This window comes from Schistocerca americana, chromosome 8 (genome assembly GCF_021461395.2).
Source record: "Schistocerca americana isolate TAMUIC-IGC-003095 chromosome 8, iqSchAmer2.1, whole genome shotgun sequence".
Classification (NCBI taxonomy): Eukaryota; Metazoa; Arthropoda; class Insecta; order Orthoptera; family Acrididae; genus Schistocerca; species Schistocerca americana.
In genome coordinates this window covers 122,000,494-122,023,437 of record NC_060126.1, presented here as the reverse complement: position 1 = coordinate 122,023,437, position 22,944 = coordinate 122,000,494, and the positions used below count along the sequence as shown (strand labels likewise).

Below are 22,944 nucleotides of genomic sequence, written 5' to 3'. Positions count from 1 at the left end.
TTATTGTTCCAATCCTGGTATTTCTATTATCATAGCATAATGACAAATATTTATGATTCAACTTTGTCTGTAAACACTAATATTCTACAGTAATGAATATCGGAATTTACATCATGAACAATTGGCATTATAAGTACTGTCTAATTTAGGGATGACAGTCAATTTTACATATTCCAGAATGAGATGTTCACTCTGCAGCGGAGTGTGCGCTGATATGAAACTTCCTGGCAGATTAAAACTGTGTGCCCGACCGAGACTCGAACTCAGGACCTTTGCCTTTCGCGGGCAAGTGCTCTACCAACTGAGCTACCGAAGCACGACTCACGCCCGGTACTCACAGCTTTACTTCTGCCAGCACTTGCCCGCGAAAGGCAAAGGTCTCGAGTTCGAGTCTCGGTCGGGCACACAGTTTTAATCTGCCAGGAAGTTTCAATTTTATATATTGTTCATAAAATGAAGTACTTGTCCATTAGTGCCTTATGGTGAATGAGGATGACTTGGACTCAAGAAAGGCTAAATTGCTAGTCCTGTACCAATGTGTACATTAGTTCACCATCTGTAATAGTGATAAAGTTTTATAGTTGCCTGTTTCTCTGCAGGAGTCATTTAAAATGAATGCTGCACTTCCAAACACCATTAGATTTGTTCCCTGAGAGATAATACTATTTTTTTCCTCAAGAAAACCATCACAGATGTTCCTGTTTATCACAAAATTTGTGCTATTTATGGAAAGAGTACAATTTTCAATGTGATAAGAGTCCGCAGCTGCAATGAATTTTTTGGATGATTCCTTGAAGCCTTCAGCTGCCATTTTCTTTATTTCCTGTACGATTGTTCAATTTCGGCCTTAGGCCAACACAGAACAATCATACAAGAAACAAAGAAAATGGCAGCGGAAGGCTTCAAGAAATCATTCAAAAATAAAGAGTATGACATGCGAAGGTGTTGTGCAGCAGTGTAATCACTTGTTTAAAAATGGAAGAACAAATGTTGAGGTGGCTGGCCGTTTCATTACTCATCATGTAGTCAGTGATGAGTTCATACAGAAATGTGACAAAGGTTGAAGAAAATGGCTGAGTCATAATATCTCAACTTTTGTAGCAATTTTCACCTTTTTTTTTCCAATGTTTTGCTTGAGGTCACCATAGAAAAATAAAGCTGTCACTGTTACAATGACAAGAAAGCATCCTAACTTTGTGGAAAGAAAGTGCGTGGTCTCTCGCTTCATTTTATGAAATATAACAGCCAAGACAAAATAACAATAAATTACTAATGGGAGTCCTTAGTACCATACTGTACAAAGCAATAAAGTTTAGTCTTTGATGAAAAGTTACTGATTTTGCAAATTCCACCACACGAAAATGTGGAATAAATGCAAATGCTCAAACTTAGCCTGAAAGGAAACTGAGACGGCCCATCTAAAACACAAACTCTGCAGAATGTTGATTTCTGGCATTGCTGTTATATTGTAAAGATGTTGTTCATGGACTTTTAATTAATTTGGAATCGATGTGGACCTTAAGATGCTATCTCTTGTTGCCAGCCACATCAAGGGACAGAATGAAGATAGCAGTCTTCAAAATTGTTAAATAATGTGACAAATGTTTAAATGTATGATATATGACAGTCACATGGAAAGAAAGTAAAAACTTGTAATTTTGATTGTCAAATATTACCAATTCATTTATGTCATCTCATGTCATTATAAACTATCACTAGAAGATGATTGCAGGAAGTGCTCCACTTATGAACAAACACAGAACTTCAAATTGAATGAAATACTTATTCATCAAATCACTTAGGTATGAAGCAATTACTCAAATTTTATCAGTATTAAAATGTGAATCATAATTTACACCAATGAATGAAAAAATACAGTAATTTACTTTCCTTTTAAATAATAATCCAGAATGAAACACAATCACAGCCACTGCTACACATTTTGCATTTCAAATTGCAATAAAGCTATTTAATGTTGTGTACATTTAAATAAAATCTTAAAAAATTGTTGAACGAATGTTTTAAATAAAATCAATTATTCCTTCAAGGTACACACTCCTGTAACATACAGTTTTATACAATAAACTCAGATCAAATTATCCATCCATTCAGATTCAAATATCACTTGCACATTCAAACAAATCTCACTTGCACATTCAAACAAATCTCACTTGCACATTCACACATGCATAAGAATGTGAATGCAGAAAAACATTACTTACAGAAAACAATTACCAATTACATTTATTTGGTGAGAAATCAGTTATTATTATTGTCTCTTTGTAAAAGATAATGCGCATATGCTCTATAATGATGAAGAGCTGTGTATAAAATCAACACAAAAAGACTATTTTACAGGGTTTCTAAAGAGTTTTATACTGACTAACAACAGCTGAATTTTGAACAATTTCTCAATAGGAGTCTTTTGTGTGCATACACCAAAGAAAAAAATTCTACAGAATGAAGTTATGCATAAAATAATAAAAAGTAGAATGACAAATTTAGCTGACATGGCTTGGTCCTCAGAAGAAAAGAACCAGTTATTATTCACATTTGTTATTAAAAGTAATTGAATGAACACAGTTGTAGTTGAATAACTTTTCAGCATTCATGAATTGATGAATATCAATTATTTTCATTCGCTACATGAGGCAGAGGAATGTATCAGCTAGAACTAGGACTTGTAACAAACACATTTTCTTAAATTAAGTTTAAAATCAAGACACTAGTACTCCCATTTATGTCAGTCTTTTTGTAATGATAAGTCATACACACAATAATCAACTATTTCAGAATTATTTTGCAGATTAATTTCACAGAAACTAAGTTAACTGAACTTCATCAAACAATTAAATAACATGTGAAAACTTTACAAAAGACACAAATAACCTAAATAAATATGTGATGACTATCCATGTTTTACATGACTAACAATACTGCCTTTAAACACAAAAATAACACACTGCCTTTAAATGAATAAACAACACAGAGCAATGACAAGCATTACAATTTTTATATGAAGCTCTTTGAAAAATCTTGTTTGCATTTTCTTGTTTTATTATAAAACAATGTTTTATTTACAGTTGAATGTTGTGAGGGTAGCAGTCTTTCAAAGTAACATATCTTTTTCTGAGAATGTTATGTGATGAATACTGATAACGTAAGATGTTGCTTATTAAAATATACTGATTTTCTTATCACTTAACAGCAGAACAAATAAGAACAGGTACAAACACACACAAAATAACAAATAATAATTTGTTGCCTGAGGTGGGACACTAGTGTTCTACATGGCAGTGAAGTTTGCTTACTGAACACATTGCTCATGTCTCCATATGAATCATGTTTGAATATCTCTAACTTTGTGGTGACAGTAAGACAGAAAAATATTCATCACTGACACCACAATGTTGTTTAGCATCATACTCCACAGAACAGCAGTAATACTAAGTATAATTTTATTTAAAAGTACTATTTAAAAAATAAGATAAACATTTTGTCATTAGGCAAGTCACCTCACAAAATTGCACCTGTATTACACAACTTTTCACGACATTCTGTGTAATGAAAACACTTTATGGTAACCTTCTCACTGCTTTTCCATTCCATTAAATAACTGAGCAGATTGTTCTAATTGTGTGAGCTGGTCACTATATTCAACAAGAAGTCTCTGCAATCTGAGATTCGTGCCCATCAGAGAAAGTATCTCTCTTAGCAGAACGTGCTTTGAAAACCCCTGGAACACAGAACAAAATCATGAAGATGGACTATTACTGGTAAAACACCCACAAGTCCAGATATTGTACTCACCATAATTGTGTTTTCCCAAGATTTGCTTTGATTTGAATGGCTGTGTGTGGGACCCAGCAGATCATTACAGATTAGCCGTAATTTGGACTCCAGACCTTTAAAGCAGAGCAAAACCATCACAGGAAATTTCTTGCAAAGTTTTTTTAACAGTAAATGAAAATTAATCATATGCAAGACTCAAGAAGAACATATATAACCCTGTAGCCAAAGAAGAAAGAAATAAAGCACGGTTGTTACACACATAAGTTAGAAAGCATGATTGACCGTCTACGTCTTGGAATTTTTAAGTATTCCCTCAGCAGAAAGAGAAAGAAAGATGAGGAATAAGCAAAAGAAAGATGCACATGTTTTAGAGGAGATGTAAAATCATTGAAAATATGGATTAGGACAGAAACACAACAGGAAAAGTGTCAGTGTCATCTGAGATAGATCACAATTTTAGTTGGAGCGTTGGTCAAGCAAAAGGTCATATCTGTAATGATACTATCCTAAATATGGTCTAGAGGAGAAAACCTAAATATGGTTGAATGGATGGGGATTGAGCCCCATGCCTGTTAATTAAGAGTTCTATGTCATTCGATGTACCATCTCAGTCTTCAGACAAACGGAGTAAGGTAAGAACTGTTAATAATAATAAGAATGTCAAGGATTAACATAAAACCTGTAAGAAATTGCAAGATGATAATGGAAACAAAACAAGAAAACCAGAGAAGTGCAAGTAGGACTTGCACTTTGAGGGTTCAGTACAAGCTTAATTACGTACATAGATATTTCCTCTATAGGTTTTGATGAGTGAGTTTTTATCAAAACAGACGACATAAATGGTTATATCTTTTGATTACATCGACTCAGAAACTTAAATGTTTTACACCACCAAGGAACCATAGTCTTTAGTATCAGACATAAATTTCAATTTGATACAGCTACCCATTCCTGAAAAAAAAAAGTCTCTCTTCATAGAGAGATGGACATCAAAGTAAATCTGTAAGGGTTCTTTTTTTATTGAATGAGGCACAGAGTTCTAAAAAATATAAGAGGAAAAGTAAAAGTTCATATTGATAAGGAACACAAAATAAAGAAAGAGAAAGAAGAGTCATTAATGGCAAGATGCATATAGAAGATGGGGAGCTTGTTTCCCATCTTGAGTTCACAATGAGAAAGGGGCTCAAACAATGCAGTACTTTCTGTTTTCTCTGGCATCTATTTATATCTTTGGTCTTTTCAATCTATCTTTCTTTGTTGTCACCCCTCCCATCTTTGAACCAGTCAGAATTGGCTTCTCTTTTGCCACAAAACTGGAATCTTAATTTCTACTGTCAGTCCCTCTGTATGTTTTGAGAGAGGCTGTTTATTGCAGTAGACGTGGCTTTCCTGAGAAGCAATGCAGTAGGGAAAGGACATATTGATCTGAAGAGGTTTCTTTTAAAGAGCCAGATCACAATTCAATATCTTGCCCATTTGGTTCACAGACAAATCTCCTATAGTTTATTCTTAAGCTCAATACTCCCACAAGTATAATGGGCAGTAGGACAAAAACAGTCTCCCAGTTACACAGTTCTGATGTAACAAGTCACATGTCTAAAGACTCTTATGTTTTTAATAAAAAATTCTTAATTAGTATGTCCCATGCAAATGGACTTTGTTTAGCAACTGCGACTTTTTTAGCTACACCACCTCTTTTTATCATAAATTCTTCACGACTTTATCAGTTATTTTGGTTTCCATTTATCCTTACCAGTGTTTCTACAAGAGCTTTCCCTATTTAGTGAATGTTGGTGTGAGATTGAGCCCATTAATCTTCATTAGAAAGGAACCTCATTGTGAAAACTGCTTCTAGGCTCAGTGTGAGTTTTGGGAAATTTATACACCACTGAAAGTCGTCTTTATCAACTGCTGAGTAACTGGAAGCTGCTGAAAGTTGGTGTATTGGAAGATTGCCCAGAGAAACATACTTGAAGTTCCAGAAGAACTTTCGTTACTGTTCACTCCTGTATATACCACTTCTCCAAAAATGACTGGCCTGTAAACCATCTGTTCATTTGTCTGTGACATCAGGATCCCTTCAAAAAAAAATGTGTCTGAAATTGATACTGAATCTGGGCCACTACAAAATTCTTCTCCCATGCCATGTTATGGCAGATGCAGAAGAGGAGAGTTTCACTGAACATAGGACAGTTATCAACAGTTGGAAAATATCACACATAACACTTATTAGAGAGCAGAGCTGACACACGAAATTAACATTCTGCATTATTCACCTCTACAGTGATGAACCAAAATATTATGCCCACTTGCTACTGCTAGACTGAATGCAGCCTGGTGACACTGAGGCATCTGAGATAAGGGAATTATATAGACAGAGTAGATATGAAAGTGGAATAATTGTAGTGATTATATGGCTGCAAATGAGGAAATCATCTGGCATAATGGACTCTGTCCCAGTGCCTGGAAATGAGCATCTCAGAATCTGCAAAGCTAGTCAACTGTTCACATGCTACTGTTGCACTCATCTATGGAAAATCATTTTAAAGATGGCGGAATCCCAAGTAGGTGACATGGTATTGGACATTCAAGCCCATCACAGCATGTGAAGGTCAGGTGCTAGTCCACTACAACATACAGAATATGCTATGATCTGTGGCAGATCTAACCACAAAGCACAATGCTTGTGCAGGCACAAGAGTTTAGGATCCCACCGTTCAACACATATTGCTGAGCATGGAACTCGACAACAGATAACCCCTACGTGTTTTCATGTTGATTCAAAACTACTGTCAACTATGACTGCAGCAGGCATGAGAGTATCTGCATTGGACCATGGATTAATAGAAACTTATTGCTTGGATTGATGTACAGACATGCAGTCATCCAGGCAAACAGCAGCTCGAAACACACACCACGACACAGATACAGGGATGTTGGGAGCAGTATCAAGCTACAGAGAAAATTCACAGGGACTTCCTTGGGATCTGAGATAATGATTGAAGACAACATGACAGCCATGGACTACAATAAAATTATTACAGAACACCAGCACCCCCTCATGCTTGATGTCTTTCCCAACATCAATGGCATCTTTCTGTTCAAGAATGTGTGTAGCAGATGGGTACTGATAAACCTGACAACCAATGCAAAATAAATTGCTTCAGAGCAGCAGTGACATTTCTGCAGCAGAACCATGATGACTGTGACGAGTTCCTCGACAGGATCATAATAGGTGATGAGATGTGGGTTTGAAAAGTCATTTTGAAAGTCATATCACAGTTGTTGAGTGCATCCACATTCCTAATGGAAGATAACCCAAGATTTGGGTTGTTGACTTTACTCTGGAATCAAAGCAACATTACCGGTTTCACGATGGGATCAGTCAACTTCACAGTGGGATCAGTTAACTCACACAAGTACTTGGGTGTAACAATTTGTGGGGATATGAAATGATACATGGTCGAGTGTCAGGAAGCTGATGAAAGAACTGAATTCACAGATGCAAACTGGCATGAGAAATCCTACTTAGAATGTTTCTAGAAGCAAATATAAGTGATGAATCCTGGAATATCTTACAACCCAAACATAGTGCTCCCACAGGGATCACGAAGGCAAGATTAGACAAGTGGTGTGTAAGCAATCATTCTGCCCTTACTCTATACATGAATGGAACAGGAAAAAGCACTGATAACTGGTACAATGGAACACACCCTCTGCCATTACTTCACAGTGGTTTGTAGAATAGAGAAGTAGGTCTCCCGTCAAGACGAAGTTCAAGGAGACATTGTTGGTGGGGAAAGTGGGTGCTTGGTGTTCTGGGACAGGAGGGGCATTCTGCCCATTAACTGTCTGCCCAGCAATGAAACAGCAAATGCCTTGCCGCCTGTTACTGTCACTATGAAACATTGTGGAAATTGTGATGAGACATTCCACACAAGAATGCTCAACGCAGGTGTGTTAACCCATGAAAATGCTCACCCACATAAGGACTGCTGCACAACAACTGTTGTGAAAGAGCTTGGCAGGAACTATTTTACCTTCCACCATACAGTTCTTGCTCTCAGCAGTTTCTATCTTTCCTTCACATTCAAGAAATTCCTGTCCTCCAGTCAGCATTTCCACCAAAATGAAGAGCTGGAAATGCCAGTTACATGCGCTGATTTCATTCCCAGCCTCCTCCAACACAGTAATACGACAGTTGGTCTCACAATATGAAAGATGTCTAAATGATAACAAACGATAGCTCAAACTTTCCTGTATTTGTTACCAATAAAGTTTTCAATATAACTATGTTTCCTCTTTAAAACAAATAGAAAAAAGTTGTGATGACAAGCAAAACTGCTACTGTATAGCATTAGAAAGGTGAAGCAACATGCTATAAACAAGTGGTCACAATGTCTTGGCCCTTCAGTGTACTGTATCAAAATTCAAGCAGGAGGAACTATACAGAACAAAATAATCTTTTCCATAGCATCAGCATGGATGCAAAAAATTCTGATCACATGAACCAATTTAATGTTCTTGATAGTCAGTCTTCAAAGTACCATGGACAAGGGTAACAGGATGTACTCTGTGTTGCAGGACTCCCATAAACCTGTTAACCCTTTGATCGCTGTGGACGAGTTAACTCATCATTCCCCGCGCTCCTCATATGCTAAGGACCTGTTTAAATGCAGCCTCCGGGTTTTCCTTAAGCACTACTGATGTGTCTATGCATCCCACTCCATCCATTCTCTAACTCCTGTGAACAAGTTACTTTCTTATCTTCATGACCAAAAAAGTTTTCACCCACATATCACACAATGTATGGTTCATGCTGTCATTTTCTAAAATCCTCATTTTGATATCTTGAACCATTAATGAAATATAACAACTGCTATGAGTACTTTATTCCCAATGTGCAGGGATGGAACTGAACATTCTGTGCATGAACATCCACTGGATATAAAAACCAATGCTTTGACAATGAAGCGAAATATTCTTGTGCTCTCAGTTTTCAAAAGCATTTTGATATTTCATCTACATTTCGAACATACCAATATATGAGCTAAAATCAGCCATATGCAAAGGCTATGCAATTCAAACTCTTTAAAATTTCATGTAATGCTTTACTTTATTTGATGCAGCACAGTAGTTATGACAAATAACAAAAAGAAATTCAGTCCTTTATCAAGTGAAGACATCAGATGGTAATATATGCAAAAATCAAATTTTTTCACCACATAGTTTTCTTAAAACTGTATGATAAGTATTTCATAATGCCTGGAACACCACCTGTTAGCACAGGTACTAGCATTAGGTGAGCAGTAACACTGACAACAAAGCCATGCTCTGCACAGAATGCAGAGAGCACATCTCTAGCAGTCAAAGGGTTAATCAGTATCACACCTGGTTTGTAAGTGGCTTCAAAACATGCACAGAGAGTGGGGGAATTATTATGGTCAATATTGTGCATTAAAATTTAGTAGCCAGTTTTACTAAATATTTAGTTATATCTTTAGAAAATATAAGGCTAGTATAAAAACCAGAAGTTAATTCCTAACAGATATAAATGCACTCCTGCAAATTTACTAAACATAAAAAGTACATGATTAATGAGTCACAATTAGAGTCAGTCATATCACACAAACACCTGAGAGCAACAGTTCCTGGATCCATGAAGTGGATGACCAGATTGACTCATATGCAACTGAAACAAATAATAGGTTTTGATTCACCGAAAGGATACCAGGAAACGTGTTCACCAGCAGAATGCATTGTTTACCACTCTTTTCCCTCACAGTAGCACATTGCTCATGTGTGTGGTATTCATACCAAGTTTCACAAACCAGGACCATGAAAATTTTTAATGCAGTTTTCAAGAAAGACGGTGTTATTAAGCCTTTACATGAGTTCTAAGATAAGTAAATAAGACCACATTAAACTCAGATTTATTAAAGACATATTTAGCCTAACACTGTGAAATGAGTAGTTAATATTTTGAATTGAATACAGTTTTATTCACTAACTGTTTAGCTTCTTACCACCAAATCCCAAATTGTTTAAAAATTCCCATGTATAAAATGTTACAAATGTCTGATTATTTTACATAGAAGTTAATGTGTTGAATATTTTATATTAAGCATTTAAGTGAGAAAAAGCTTGGAAAAGGTCTGATATTATGCTTAAAGTTTGTTGGAAGTCTAAAAAGTATTCTCACTATGAAACACTGGATGAATGCAGCCTGGGTAATCTGCGATCTGTTTTAAGCAAAAACTAGTTTTTCACACATCTCATTGTTTATGACATTATATCGCCTGAACTGTGTGTCAACAATGATATAAGTTTGCAGGTACATTCAAAGGCATGTGTGGATACTATCTACAAACTGTGTTGTGAATAGTTAATAACATAGAAATAAGAAGTTAAAAAATCATATATGATAGCGAAATTTTACTGCATGAACAGTGAAAATGTAGTGAAACTTTTTTCCTTTCTTCACTCTGTGGATGGTATCAGCGAAAAAATGTTTCATTAATGTTTGGAATTATGTGTAAAGTTCACTGAAAATTGCCAAGTGCCCTCATTCTGAAGTACTGGATGAATAAAGTCCGGATATTTATGTGCCACCAGTTACACACACACACACACACACACACACACACACACACACACACTCTCTCTCTCTCTCTCTCTCTCTCTCTCTCTCTCTCTCTCACACACACACACACACACACACACACACACACACAGTTTCTAACTGCAGTACTTGTCTTACTGTTTTAAACTATTAACATAAGAATAAACCTCATAATGAGTAAATTATGCCAGCATACTACATTTTTAAATTCAGTCAATAATTAGACAAAATGTCAAAAATCAAACTTTCATTCCCACTGGAAGCTGTCAAAAGGCAAACTGCAACTGGTACTAGGTTCAAGGATAGTTGCTTAGTAATACCGATTGTCTTTCTGAAAAGGTGGTGCACTGAGGTAACATTGTCACCTCACAGGATTATAGCATTGGAATAGCTCAGGTGATGGAGAGCAGCTGATATGAAACTGTGACATACATATTTCTGTAATTCTATGCATTTTCCCAGATCATGATTCCATGTGGTTTGTTGACAGCTGGTTGTGCCAGACAGTCCAACCATGATGATAGAACACTGTTCACTTCACTTCATGGACTGGTACATGAGGATGTGTCACATTCTTAATCAAATACAGATTTATTTTCAACTGTGCAACCTTAAAAATAGGAAAAGCAGCTACTTATGAAGAGAATGGGATATGTAATTTGGTGTAGCACATTGTTAAAGAAATATACAAATTGGTGACATTTTCTGTATTTGGCATTTTAATTATCTTTACATACTTACTGCTGTAAGGGAAGGCATAATCTTACACATACTATGTGCCAACACAATGGAAGTGTAGTTTTTGATTAATTCATATTCAACAGCCTATTTAATATCTATTGTAGGACTCAGTTTTACAATCCTGTCCTATTACCCTCAAATACAGGAATGGTCTCTTTCATGTTTAGAAAGCAATGTTACAGTGGCAAGAAAATGTTTATCACTTACTTATTCTTGCTGCTGCACTGAAGTCCAGTTTCATAACTTACAACTGTGTGATTATGATATAGCATACATTCATATTACATGGTATATATTGGAGTTATTTCTTGAGAATCATGAACTAATGAAAGACTGTCAAGCTAAAGGCTTAATCTAGGCCCAGCTGAAAATAAATGAGAAGTTTTGAACTGTTAGTGTCCACATATGCACACCTATACCAACTATAAAAAGGACTACCATTTGCAAGGTTATCTGCTGTGACATTAAGCATGGATCATTAGAAGAGTGATTTCTATTATGATGGCTAGGTGTGGGTCACTGTCTTATTAATGCCATAATACAATTAGCATTCACAGGCAAACTTTGACAGCAAGTTAATATGAGTATCTGTACACTAACCACCATATTCCGCACAGAAACAGACTCTAAGGAAAGAAAATCCAAGATTGTTCCACCATAACAAAACTGCATATTAAATACAGTGTACGGATTAATATCAATGTGGAAAGGATGGACTTTTACTCAGCTCATAGAGGAGGCATTAAGTCATAGACATGTACAACGAAAAAGTATGCTGGAAATATTCAGCTTTTGGACAAGGTCCTTCATCAGAAGTAGAAAAGTCTCACACATTCATACAGCCGCAATTCACGCACAAGTGGCCACTGTCATCTCCTGATGCTAGATGCAGTCAGCCCTAGCACCTGGAGATTACAATGGCCTTGTACATGTCAGTTGTGAATGTGTGTGTGTGTGTGTGTGTGTGTGTGTGTGTGTGTGCGCGCGTGCGTTTTTCCCCAATGACTTTGTCTCAAAGCTGAATATTTCTAGCACTTGTTTTCACTGTGCCTGTTTGCGACTAATGCCTCCGATACGTGGAGTAGCAATCTATCCTTTCCATATTGTTGCTATTTTAACCTGGTCTTTCAAAATGCAGTATCTGGCAACATTAACTTTTGATTCTAGGTATTTCTGTATTGATACTGGTATTTCTGCATTGATATAACCACAGACAACATATGTCACCCAAGAGAGGAGGGCTATTTAAAACTGGGGACCTGGACATAAAGTGGGAAGGGAGCCACTTTATTCTTTTTGCTTTAAAGGATAACATTTCATTATTATGTGCTGACATACAAAAAGAATACAACAAGTGTTTTTCTGTTCCTTGTGAACACTGTTGGAAGCTGATTGTTGGTACACAATAATGAGTGTCAATTATTTAAAATTCATTTTCTCTGAATTTATTACAGAAGTAGGAATCACTCATGTGGTATTTTGTCGATCACGTCACAAACTTTTTAAAAACATTGGTAAACTTAGATTATTTTTTCAATGGGAGACATTTTTCAATAAATGTATACACTACTGATCATCTTGTGATTCCCCCCACCACATTTCAACAACTGTTTTCTTCTCTCTTTTTCTCAGTATTTATCCCACATGTATAGGGTCTGCATGTTCACTATATTTCCTTCCACTATTTCACTCTGTTGCTGACATCTTCAAGTGGATAGTGTTAGATAAGAATGGTGGAGGATGGATTAACTATTGAGCCAAGATTATTTCTGATGGGAACATTACCAAGAGAAATCATGTGTATTTCCAATCACTTACAAAAGGACAATGAACTGTAATGTTCAGTGCATAAATGTATTAGTACAATCTCAAAATGATTACTACGGCTAATATGAGAAAAGGGAGGCATAAGGGGGGGAGGGATAAACATGGTAAAAGCTGGTTGTGAGGGGGGAAGGTTATAAAGAGAGAAATGGATAGCAGTAGTGGTGCAAGGTAATATATATTTTTTAAATTGTAATTGCAATTAAAAATATTGCATACAACATTACCTGTGAAAAATAATTACATTGTAACTGTGTTATGAACAGTTACTATGGTATACAGTCCATAAAACTTGTTCTGGCATAACCACAATTGCCGGAACAAAGATGAAGAACGCAAACAAGAGAAGGCAGTGAAACGACGTCAACCAATGGTGCACTGATCAGAACACACTATGACAGGAGTGACCTTTACAAGAAGAGAATATAAGCGCTGCTCCTGCCAGCCTTGGTCGCTCAGTATCGGCTCAGTATTCGGACAGCACTAGCACGACCTAGCAGAGAGTGCTACAATAGCAGTGACATGTGATCCATATCAATTGGTTGCAAGAACACTGTATAGAGCAAAGGACACTTATTTTGCATGTTGCCCATCGCTTGCAACCACTTATAAATACACGTTGAGTATTGTCACTCTTCTCGTTTGTAAGAAAACTATTAATGTGATTTTACATGAATTGTTGCATAGCATTCCGAGAACACAGCATCCTTTAGGCATCCTATGGGAGACAAGTGGGCAAGACCTCACATTTGGCGATGAGTATCTGCCAAACCCAGCGCCTGACGGCCACAGCATTTTCGTTTATATTGTGCTGGTGCCTTAATTCTCTCTTTGTCTTTACTTTGCAGGGGCAATTATTTGCTTTAACAGTTTCTTGTCGTTTTTGCTTATCAGTGTTTACAGGTGGTCGTTGCAGAAATTTTCTTTACTTTCTTTGTTTACTTGCCTTGCCTATTTGTTGCATTTGTGTCGAACAACATGCCCACCCCACCTGTCCCACCCCCTGCTCAGGTGCCGCAGTTGCAAGCATTAGATGCTACAAAGCTAATGCAGGTGTTTCAGTTCCACACTCAACAAATCTCCACATTACTCAACATGTTGTAGCAGCTACTGGCCAAAGCTGTGCGCCCGCCGGAACAAGCACCACCTACTACAGTTGCTACACTAACTTTTTGACAGTTTTGTGAACAAGAAGAGGAATGGCTAGAGTGGTTGTGGTTTGAAGCCCACATCATTGCCCACAATGTACCAGGTATGGTGAAACTTCCATATTTATTATCAACAGTACAAAGTACAGTGTTCAGACTTATCCAGAAGTTGTATCCTCAACACCACTCCAAGTGAACTTAATTATGACCAAGCAATCGCTTCTCTAACTAACTATTATGACCAACGAGCAGAAAGTTGCTGCTCGTAACAACATCCTGCGGAAGCTCGCTGGCAGCGTTTGGGGTGCAGATCCCAAACTACTAAGAACATCAGCCTTGGCCTTGTGTTATTCCGCAGCTGAATACGCATGTCCTGTATGGTACAAGTCATCTCATGCAAAGCAGGTTGATGTGGCCCTGAACGAAACCTGCAGGACAGTAACGGGATGCCTCAAAGCTACACCTATTGATAAACTCCATAAACTAGCAGGTATTGCTCCTCCAGACATAAGGCGTGAAGTCGCAGCCAAACTTGAGAGACATAAAGCAGATCATAACACCGATCACCTGCTACATGGATACCAGCTACCAATTAGTAGACTCAAATCTAGGAGGAGCTTCATGAGAACTACTACACCCCTCACCGGTCGGACTGGAGCAGCCAGACTATCTCAGTGGACAGCAAAATCTGACAGTAACGATTGGATGACTCCTTCTGAGACCCTTCCTCCTGGTGGAAATCAAGTCTGGACAGTGTGGAAGTCTCTAAATCGGCTCAGGAGTGGCGTCGGACGAACTAAGGACAATCTGTTTAAATGGGGCTTCATGAAGGAATCTTCCACCTTGTGTGACTGCGGAGAAGAACAGACAACCAAACATTTAATTAACTGTCCTAGATGTCCTGTATCATGTTCCACACAAGAGCTTGTTGATGTTTCAGACAATGCTGCTGCCGTTGCACAATTTTGGGCTAATACCGTTTAGTTTGTTCTTTTATGATTTGACCTGATTTGTTATATTGTATATATTGTAAATATTGTTGTAATGTTTTTGACTCGAAATAAATAAATAAATAAATGACCAACAAGTGAAAGTGGTAGCAGCTAGATATCAATTCTTTAATTTCAAAAAAGGCCAGATCAAACTTATCGGAAACGGGTAACAGATTTGCAAGGTACGACAAGGAAATGCAAATTCAAATGTACTTGCGGTGTTTTACATTCAGATGTTATGTTGGGTGATGCGATCGTGTATAAAGTACCTGATGTCAAACTCAGAGAACAGATTTTGAAACAGTCCGATCCATCATTTCAGCAGGTAGTGCAAATACTAGATCAGTACGATTCTGGTGCCTTCTTGACTCATTAATTTGAGCAGCCAGCTATCTGCCGGGTTTAGTCCCTTGCTTGCGATCACCTCATTCTGCACCGGCGGCGTGCACTAGCCGCTCTGAGTAAACAACGTTCCACACTGTGTAAGCGGTTCACTAAACAGGCGAACAGAATTAAGTCTTGCCCTCGGTGTTATTCACAGCACAAACGCCAAGACTGCCCCTCCCGACAGGCTCTGTGTTACGCTTGTGGTAGAAAAGGACATGTGCAATCCATATGTTTGTGACAGAACAAAAATAAGAATCTGCCCCACTCACAAAAATCTAGACACAAGGCCCATGTCATAAAAGCAGTACATTCCAAGTCTGCAACTAGCAAGCTGCACCAGTTTCATCAGTGATACATCAGTAAAACAAACTTTTTGTTCATTTACTTATTTGTGGGAAACTTGTGAAATTTCAATTGGAGGTGGGTGCCTATGTCACACTGCTAAATCATCACACATATGAAGTGTTAGGCTCCCCTTGCCTCTCTAAAACTAGCATGCAACTGATGGCTTATAATGAAAAAGACATACCTCTTCTCAGAACATGTACTTTGCCTACCATTTATCACTCACATACACGAACAGTGACTTTTACAGTGTTGCAATCACGCGATTGTGAGAACATATTTGGTTTTGATTCTTATCATTTGTTTGGCTTTAACATTCAAGACAATGTGTTGTCAGCATCTGCATTCAATGCAGAAGACTGCGTAGTTAGCTTGCTAAAAGGATTCCCGGAACTCTTTTCTGAAGTTTTAGGCAAAGCTAACAATTTTGTTGCACATATGGCGCTTAAAGACAATGTTCAGCCAAAATTTTGCTGGGCCAGAACTGTTCCCATTGCACTGCAGGACAAATTCGCTGGTGAACTTAAAAGAAGTGGAATATAATCTAGTTATTGCACCCATATCAGCTAGTCAACGGACAAGTCCACTGGTCTTGCTCCCCAAACCTCCAGGTCGCATTCACTGACTTTATGTCTACAGTCAACTCACAAACTGTTATTGATACTTATCTACTGCCACAGCCAGAGAATTTCAAGGACAGATTAGCTGATGGACACTATTTTTCAAAAACTGGTTTGCGCCATGCATATCTCCAAATACTGCTCGATGAAGAATCTCAAAAAGTGTGTGTAGTAAATACCCATTTGGGTTTATTTTAATATTTGTGTTTGGCTTTTGGCAGTGCTTCCACACCCACCATTTTCCAACAGTATTTGGAACAGATGACTGCAAAAATGGCAAACTATTCAAACTATTTGGATGATATTATCATAGCAGGTCATACACCTGAAGAACATATTGCAAATTTACATGGTTTGTTTTGTGTGTTATCTGAGCCAGGACTAAAGTGTAGACTGGACAAGTGTGACTTTTTTAAACCTAAATTGCAGTATCTTGGTCATGTCAAACAGTCAAGGTGTACATCCACTTCAGTCGCCTTTGTTATCCATATGAGACTTGCCAGTTCCTCACAATATCACAGAATTGCAGTCAGTTTTAGGGAAAATGAACTATTATATTTGGTTCATACCAAATGCTGCACAAATCCCAGCTCCACTGCATCACTTGCATCGCAATAATGTCCCCTTTGTGACTCTTCAAGCTTTCCCGGCAGATATGTTGTAAACAGTCTTCACGGGTTTAATGCTGGATCATGTTGTGCAAATGCCACAATATTTGCTCAGAGCAACTGTCCGACATCTTCAGCTGGTTCAACCTTGCTTGTGGCTAGGTACGACTGATGGTATCCGCACATCGATGTCCCATTTCTAGAACAGGCCCACAAAGAATGCGCAGGCCTGGAAATCGTGCATGTGCAATGATTTGCAGGTAGATAGTGCCATACTCAAACATCCACTGCCGAAAATCAAAGAGTGACTCTCCTGTGCGTGCGCTGTATGCTGCGTTTACTAACAGTACAGACAAACATTACTCACCAAAGACCGTACTAGAACAATGTTATGACGGGTCTGTTATTGAAAAATATTGATTTTCGCATTGTGATTTAATAGCAGCTAATCCAGGGTTCCAGGCTGTGCTCAGTTGAAATCCCACATCCCTGTTGATAAGATTAGCAGCAGTACAGATATGTATTGCTTCCTTTGTGATGCAATCCCGAAATGATGCCGGGGATAAGACTTCCATCTTTTCATAAATCATGCGATGTCCTGTATTCAGACAGTATTCCGCAATTGTCAACTGCTATTAAACCACAACACTAAAATCAAGATTTTTTTGATAACAGACCCGTTATAACATTGGTCTAGTATGGTCTCTGATGAATAATGTCTGGCCATACTGTTAGTAAACGCAGCGTACCGTGCACACGCAGGAGAACCCTCTGCGATTTCCACGTTTTAGTATGGCACCATCCATCTACAAATCACTGTGTATGTGCAGTTTCCGCACGTACACATTCTTCGCACTAGTGTCATGAAACGGGGCCTCAATGTGCAGATACCGTCAGTCGTACTCTAACATTCTGATGGCTTAAAGTGTGAGTGTGGGTTATACTGATTTTTTTCTCCAAACCACATTCCACTTCTTCACGAGGTGACTTGGAATTTTGCATCCCTCTTCTTTAAGAGATAGTTGGCTGCTGGAAAATCTCTTGACTTCCTCTCCATCAAATAGCGATAGGTACAGGAACTTTTAAGCCTCTTACTACTAATAAAATGAGTATACATACAAACTTTCCTTTTCGTCAGTTAATGACGTATTTGACTTTCATGCACAATATAATTCACACTTTCAACATACGTATGTAACTTCCTGTAAGTACCTCGTACCGTCGCACATTGGAAACAAAATGAGTTACAGTTAAAAGAAAGTTGGATCGACTACTATGACTTTCTCAAAATGAATTGGAAAATATGTCTTGCCTCTACCAAGACTGAGCCAAAAGTCTAAAAGAGTACTTTTTCAACTGTTCTTGTTTCACATAACAATAGTCAATGACACAATAAGCAGAGCGGCATAAAAACTCCATGGTTCTTCCTTACACATGCACTAAAACCTCTATGGATTGCCTGACAGGTACTTGTCGGTGCAGTTCGACCGCCGCGTCTACTTTCTTCTCGTGACTGATTTTAAACCTGTACACACAAACATGTGATGCGCAGTAGGCAGGGTTCTACCATCCCACACTCATATCTAGAATATTGTGTGTTCAAGACGGTAGAAGGCTGAGTGGTTCCAGAATTTACACAGAAATTCTCAAATCACTACAGTACCTAGCCACCAGCAAGGTTGAATCACCTGAAGATGTAGGACAGCTGCTCTGAGGAAGTATTGTGGAATTTGCACAACGTGAACTGGTGGCAAACCCATGAAGACTATTTACAATGTCGCTTTTGTTTGGACAAATGATGTGAAGCAGCTCTGCAAATACTAAAAGATGCATTGCTCAGTGATCAATGCTTAGTTCATTTAGATTGCGACAAACCACCAGTTGTATTGCAAGTTGATGCTTCCTCTTACGAAATCGGTGCAGTGCTTTCACACAGAATTGGTAATAAAGAGAGGCCTATTGCTTTCACATCAAAAGCGTTGCCTAAAGCTCAGTGTAACTACTCACAAATTGAAAAAGAGGCTTTGGGTATTGTGTATGGTGTCACCAAATTTCACCACTATTTGTATGGCAGAAAATTTTACTTGGTAATGGATTACAAGCATTTGCAGTCCTTGTTTCATCTGATAAAACTGCTTCCTGTACAAACTGCCCAAAAGTTGCAAAGATGAGTTTTGTTGTTGTCGTCTCAATACCAGTACTAGATTATGTATCATCTGACAGCTCAACATGGTAATGCAGGCGCGCTTTCATGTATTCCAATTGACCCTGGCACAGACTTTGATGCTTCTGCTGCATTTGTTGTCACATCAATGCTCAGGACTCTGAATAGCTTCAATCTTTTTTGCTGAACTATAAGAAAATTGCACAGGCCACGGACGCTGATCCAGATTTTGCTCAACTACATTTGCACATATTGTCCTCTTTCCTTGCATTACATAAAGAACTCTGTGGTGCGCCGATACTTTACACATCAGCATAGCCTCGCTGAAAAGAAAGGTGTGATTCTTGTACAAAATAACAGTGGTCAGTCACATGTATTGATTCCCAAAGCTTTGCAAAAAGAAGTGTTGCAGTTACTTCACACCAAGGACACTGGGGGATTGTCCGTACGAAACAGTTAGCATGTTGACACTGTATTTGGCTGGGTATGGACAGCCAAATCAAACAGATGATATCACAGTGTCACCCATGTGTGGAAAATCAGTCCAATCCACCATAAAAATTCTCTGCTTAGCCTAAGTTGTAATCGCCATGGCTATATGTGCACACACACTTTGCAGGACCTTTTTGGAACAATCGTTGGTTGAGTGTGTTTGACTTGTATAGCAAGTTCCCTTTTGCTGTTCCAGTGAAATCGACAACGGCAGGTTGCACAATTCAGGTGTTTTCAATGATCTTTTGCCTCGAAGGTTTATCTGAAGTAATAGTGTCAGACAACGGCCCTCAGTTCATTTCAAATGAATTTCAAACATTCTGTGAGCACAATGGCATACAGCATCTAACTAGTGCACTGATCCATCCACAGTTGAATGGCAAAGTGGAACATTTTGTGTCAGAACATTGAAGCAGCAGATGGCCAAACTTTGCTCTGCACACACCAGGGATGCAGCTCTTTCTCACCTCATATCGTTCGCACCCACAAGATGGACCATCGATGGCGGAATTACTTCACGGCCACTGCCATCAGACACTGCTCCACCCTCTTCAGCATCCAGCGCCGAAGGAAGGCCACAAGTATCACTTCGTGCCACATGATATTATCTTTTACAGGGTTTTTAGTGGCAGTCTAACAGTTTGGACGACTTAAAGCATTGAAGTATGTATGCAAACTTCCACATCTTTAACGAGATGACTTACTTGAGATGTTCGGCCAACCTTCCTTGCTGATTAGCCTGCCACTGCAAACTCTCTCTCTCCTCTTCTCTGAAATATGTTGCAAGTTACAGGAATTTCTCAAGACTTTTGCCACTTATAAAAATAAGTAGATGTACAAAGTTTCATTTGAGTCAACCAACGCTGTATATTTGAACTTCAGACATTTTACAACATCCTACTCTTCACATAAATAAATACTGGTTAGTAAGTCTCTCACATGTCCAAATGTCAGAAACAAAGTTAATTTACATATAAGAGAAGGTTGGCTTAATAACCATGTCCATTCTCAGATGGTTCAAATGGCTCTGAGCACTATGGGACTTAACTGCTGAGGTCATCAGTCCCCTAGAACTTAGAACTACTTAAACCTAACTAACCTAAGGACATCACACACATCCATGCCCGAGACAGGATTCGAACCTGCGACTGTAGTGGTCATGCGTTTCCAGACTGTAGTGCCTAGAACCGCTCGGCCACTCCGGCCGGCTCCATCCTCAACATGAATCTTAATACACGTCTTCCCCTCACCAAGGCTAAGACAAAAGTTTAAATGGTTCTTTTTCAACTATTCACTTTACTATAACAATGGTCAAAACACAATTAGAACAGGGTAGCATAAACACTCCATGGTTCTTCTGTCCATTTTCACTAAACTTCCATGGATTGACTGACAAGTACTTGTCGGTGCAGTTTAGCTGCCACGTCTACATTCTGCTCATGATTCATTTACAACCTGCACACACAAACATGTGACACGCAGTGGGTAGGATTCCACTTTCTTGCAGTCATATCTAAAATATCATGTGTTCGAGACGGTAGAAGGCCGTGTGGTTCTAGAATTTACGTGATAATTCTCGAATCCCTACATATCCCCCACCCCCGATTGAACACGTTTTTTTTATACACAATCATTACGTACATAATATCACACATAATAACATTTACATTTTAGCAGTATACATTTCTCACATAGGTTTATATAAACATCTTCCACTTCAATAACAACCCTTTGTTTTCTCCAGAGCAATATGAGTGTCTCTTTATTCTATTCTCACTTTATTTTGATATCAAGACCTGAGTATTCATTTGTGATTTAGTAAGCTTGACTAGTATTTAGGAATCGTGAGGACTCTTTCCTTATATCCAGTCGTAAACTTCAGGTGTTCATGTAATGTTGAGTAATCTATTTTCTGTTCTCATTCTTTGTACTACCTTTTTATTAGTACATACTAGTTTTATTATTTTTTGCAGTTTGGAGGAACTCTGAGCAAAAGGAAAGTGTTCTTTTTGACATTTATTTAAGTGAAACACAATAATGTTAATTTTGTATAGAATTAATGCTTTCCAGAATAATCGCTATAAAATGTGTGACTTCTGTCACGATACTGTCCCCTTCTGCTAGGATCAGTACCTATACCTTACTTGAGGGTTGACCTTATGAGTGCTCTTCCACTCTTTCCATTCTGGTAGGTATGTCCCTTTATAAAACATTGCTGTTTTATAGGCCACAGGTCATCCTGTCTCCATGTAGGTAAGCCTGCCCTTTATACTCAGTAAATGCTGGGCACACCCCCCTTATCCTTTCTGAATAGGCCTCACGGTTCATTACCCCAGTGTACACTTCTATGCATAACCTAATTAAGTATTTTCTGGTTAAGATATAAATCTATCTCAGACTTCACATTCACTTCTTAATACATAATCTATTTCCTAGTGTTCTCCTCTACGTCTCAAATTATATACTCTCCATAGATAATATGTCTACATACACTACTTAAGTTCCACTATCCTACAATCCACTGATTTTTCTTAAATGACTTATAACGATTAAGTCCACTCTAGCTTACGTTCTCTTTCTTTGCTCATGCCTCTTTCTTGTCCATCCCCTGCTCACTACTGCTTTATAGTTATTCCACTAACTCACATGCTTTTGTCTCTCTTTGCGCATGAGTTGATCGCCACTATACTTTCTTTATGTACAACTCTTCATGTATACACAACGAGGTAGAACTGTCATAGTTTTTATATATATGTACATATGTTCCTATGTACACACATTCTTTCACCTACAACACCTGGCGGTTCTCACATCGCAACAGGTTTTTAGTCTGTAATTTCAATGTTTGTGTATAAGGTTATTCTTGTGTGTAAGTGGATGTGTGTTCATGTAGTGTGATTCTTTGGTGTTCTTATCTAAAGATAAGATGTAGGTTATTAGAAACCATGGAAACCAGGAAGGACTTCTTCAGCGATAGAAGTTAGTGAATATGGAAAGAGGGAAAAAATAGATAGTTCCTCAATTGAGAAGTAATAAAGGAAAAAAATAGATGTGGTTGCTAAGATCGAAAAAGAGAAAAAAAGATAGCCCCAAGGACGGGAAACCCTTCCCACTCTCCTTCGCCAGGATCCCTACCTCCTACCTCACAGGTACTTGAGTGGGACACCAGAGGTGGTTTGGTGTTAAATCGTCTCCTACCGAACGGACAT

The 22,944-nt window shown here is 38.2% G+C and overlaps 1 protein-coding gene across 2 annotated transcripts in view; it reads right to left on the bottom strand.

Moving 5' to 3' along the window:
- Positions 1–354: 354 nt before the first annotated feature.
- LOC124544946 (protein HIRA-like) overlaps positions 355–22,944 on the bottom strand; it is a 205,381-nt gene continuing 182,791 nt past the window's right edge. For both annotated transcript variants that reach the window (XM_047123692.1, XM_047123693.1), the window contains 2 exons: positions 3,811–3,905; positions 355–3,736 (listed from right to left, as the gene is read on the bottom strand). In XM_047123692.1, coding sequence (XP_046979648.1) covers positions 3,590–3,736; positions 3,811–3,905 — 242 coding nt within the window. In that variant the 3' untranslated portion in view covers positions 355–3,589. The remainder of the gene's footprint in view (positions 3,737–3,810; positions 3,906–22,944) is intronic.